We start from the raw sequence: 3,557 nt of genomic DNA on the forward strand, positions 1-3,557 counted from the left end.
ACTTTGGTGGGTTCAAGGGTGCAGGTGGCTGGCAGACCTGGGATATTGAGACTCAGTCGTTCAATCCTTAACTCATTCATTTACTCATTCAGTTATTCATTCACTCATTCACTCACATTCATTTACTCATTTTCGATCACTCATTAATTTATTTGTGAAGTCATTTATTTATTCATTGATTTATCTTTTTTTCCTTCCTCTACTCATTGATTTACTTATTACTCGTTTATTTATTCGTCGCTCATCCGTTCATTTCCTCATTCAGCCATTCACTTCCGGATTTGCTCATTCATTCACTCACTAATTTGCTTCTTCATTTATCATCCTGGCCCCAGCCCAGTGCTTAGATGATGCTGGAGTCACAGGGATGACCAAGGCAGACCTCATCCATTCCTGCCCTGCAGAGCTCAGAGTCCAAAGGGGAAAACAGACTTATTCCTAGACAGTGACAACTCAGGGTGGTTAGGATTGTAATGGGGGAGTTAAGGGGACCCTGGGAACCCAGAGGAGGCAACTGGCCAAGGTCTGAAGTTGGTGAGGATATCTTAGAGGAGGGGGTGTCTGAGCTGAGACATGAAGAAAGAGTACAGATGAGCCTGCTGATGGAGTGGGAAGGGAATTCCAGGAAGCAAGACCTGCCTGTGCAAAGCCCAGAGGTAAGCGTGAGCCTGGCTTAAGTGCAGAGAGCAAGCTGGAGCACGTTCAGAGAGGAGGCAGAAAATGTGAGCGGGCTCTTAGGTGAGGAAGGGCCTTGGATGCTGTGCAGGTGGCTTACAGCTTAGTTGGGATTCAGGGCTCCTGGGGTGCATTCTCCCCTTGAACTCACTGTATCCTCCCCAGGCATGGGTCCAGGAGCGGCTGCCACTGGCCATGCAGACAGAGCGAGGCAACGGTTTACAGGCTGTCCAGCAGTACATCAAAAAGAACCAGGTGAGCAGAGCCTGGGCGAGGGATGGGGTTAGGATGCGTTTGCATTCAAGTGGTAGAAAACGGCTCAGGGTGGTTAAAGACAAAAAGAGGAATTTGTTGGCTCTTGTCATTGAAAAGACTGTGGACAACAGGTAGAGGTGTGTCCAGGTGCTTCTGTGATTTGAATCGCTCAGCTTCAGCTCCTTTGTTTTTTTTTTGTGTTAGCTTTGTTCTCAGACCAACTCTCCTCTCCTGGTGGTAAAAGGCCTCCAACAGATTCAAGTTCACATCTCACCAGCAAAATTGAAGAGCATTTCTCTCTTGAAAAAGATGCCCAGTCTCACTAATCAGCAGTAGTTCCAGGATTAACTTTTACTGGCTCAGCTTGAGTCACATGTCCACACCTGAGCGAATCATGGTGTCCAGGGATTCAGACTGCTCTGATTTGCCTGGTCTGGGCTAAGGGCCCACCCTTGGAAGGGCAGTTGGAGTCAGCCCTAACTTAATACCTGGGCTGAGATGGAGCAAAGTAAGTTCCCCAAAAGAAAATCAGAGTCCCGCGACTAGAAGTAAGAGGAATGGCTCTTAGGCCATGAAAAGGAAAAACAACAAACGAAAACTCAGAACACCCACGGGGAGAGAGGACAGAGATCAGTGAGAATGCTTACTTCTAAGCTGAGCACCGTGGGGAGCTCGCAAGCCCCTAAAATCACGAAATCTCTGTTCAGCTCTCTGGGCCTCAGTTTCCACACCTAAATAAGTAGAGAGTTGGTCTAGAGCAGTGGTTCTCCGAACACTTAGCAGAGAAACTCTTTGGTCAAAGAAACTTTTATCAAAGTACAAAGTTGGAGCCCATAGGAGTGACAATAACAACAACACACTGATTAAAGACTCACTATGTGCCGAGTCCTGTCCCAGGGTTTATGCTGCCCCATTGATCCCGCACAATTACCCTGTGAGGTAGGTATTGTCATTACCCCCTTTTACCAAAATAGTTGGGAGAATGGGGCACTGAAGGATGGTGGAGAGGTGCGTATACAAATTGTTTTGAAAGCTTCGTGATCGTGCTGTACTAGACAGAGCTCTTTAAGAGGCTGGAGTTTTTCTTAGATTTTGTTTTTCCATCTTGATGAAAACACTCTTGGCCATGGACGGTGTTGGAGACAAACAGGTACACTTAATGCTTAAAATTCGAGGGGGGCGGGGCTCAGTCGTGTGCGAGAGTGCCGGATCCACAGGGGCTGTTAAATGATTGATAGCTGTTGATATTGACTGAGCACCTACTGTGTGCCAGGCACAATTCTAAGTGCACCATGGTACAACAACCCATAGAGTAGATATCAGCGCAGCCACCACTAACCATATGACTTCGGCAAGTTCCTCAACTCTGTGCCTCAGTTTCCTCATCTATAAAATGAAAATGATAATGATGTCTGGCTCCTGGGCATGGAGTGAGGACTAGATGAGTGGCTACATTTTGCAAAGCTCTTACTTAGCAAAGTGCCAGGAAGACAGTAAGTGTTGGCTATTGTTATGCTGCTGTTTGCCAGTTGAAGAAACTAAGGCACAGGAGGGGTTAAATAAGGTATTCGGCAGCTACAGAGCTGATTGAGGGAACCTTCTAGGGTGATGGAACCGTTCCATATCCTGATCTGAGTACACAGAAGACACATGTGTAATATGTGCGGAGTGGTACCCCTAAGATTTGTACACGTCACTACGTGTATACCCCAACTGCCCCTAAACAGCCTGATTCTCAAGCCTGCGTTTAACCAATAGCGGGGATCTTGTGTCACAGGCGGCTTGGTTCCCGTCACAATCTCTGGAGCCAGCTTCCTCTGCTCAAATCCTGTCACCCCTTTACTAGGTGCTTGTTATGGGACGATGTACTTTGTACTTCGCGTCTCTCTGCCTGTTTTCCCACCTGCCGCACGGGATATGAGTGAGTGAGCGAGTGAGTAACGGCAGATCCTTTCTGTGGGACCTGGCACAGGCTGTCGGATGTGCGGGTGTTTGCCACTCTCCTGGGAGGCGCCAGAAGAGGAGGCGCACGCGGTCTTGCAGGACCTCTGCACGCCCCTCTCCGCTATAGCCCCCATCTCCCTCCCCCAGGGCCTGCGGCGGGAGATCCAGGCTCACGGGCCGCGCCTGGAGGAGGTGCTGGAGCGCGCGGGCGCGCTGGCGGCGCTGCGCAGCCCGGAGGCGGAGGCCGTGCGCCGAGGCCAGGAGCAGCTGCAGAGCTCCTGGGCCGGACTGCGTGAGGCGGCCGAGCGGCGGCAGCAGGTGCTGGACGCCGCCTTCCAGGTGGAGCAGTACTACTTTGACATGGCCGAGGTGGAAGCGTGGCTGGGCGAGCAGGAGCTGCTCATGATGAGTGAGGACAAGGGCAAGGTGCGCCCGGGCTGGGGGTGCGGGGACCTGGGGGTGCTGGAGCCGGGGGCCGGCCGCTGCCGCCTCATCGCAGGCGCCATGTGTCCCCAGGACGAACAGAGCACCCTGCAGTTGCTCAAGAAGCACCTGCAGCTGGAACAGGGCGTGGAGAACTACGAGGAAAGCATCGCGCAGCTGTCACGCCAGTGCCGGGCGCTGCTGGAGATGGGGCACCCGGACAGGTGGGCGGGCGCATGGCGCGGGGTGGGTGTGGGGTG

General features: G+C 51.8%; 1 protein-coding gene across 1 annotated transcript in view; it reads left to right on the plus strand.

Moving 5' to 3' along the window:
- SPTBN4 (spectrin beta, non-erythrocytic 4) overlaps positions 1 to 3,557 on the plus strand; it is a 68,180-nt gene that overhangs the window by 50,696 nt on the left and 13,927 nt on the right. Inside the window, exons 22-25 of the mRNA XM_025050866.1 lie at positions 550 to 656; positions 841 to 930; positions 3,022 to 3,300; positions 3,391 to 3,521. Of these exons, the coding sequence (XP_024906634.1) occupies positions 550 to 656; positions 841 to 930; positions 3,022 to 3,300; positions 3,391 to 3,521 (607 nt within the window). The remainder of the gene's footprint in view (positions 1 to 549; positions 657 to 840; positions 931 to 3,021; positions 3,301 to 3,390; positions 3,522 to 3,557) is intronic.

The sequence above is a fragment of the Pteropus alecto genome, unplaced genomic scaffold (genome assembly GCF_000325575.1).
Source record: "Pteropus alecto unplaced genomic scaffold, ASM32557v1 scaffold271, whole genome shotgun sequence".
Lineage (NCBI taxonomy): Eukaryota > Metazoa > Chordata > Mammalia > Chiroptera > Pteropodidae > Pteropus > Pteropus alecto.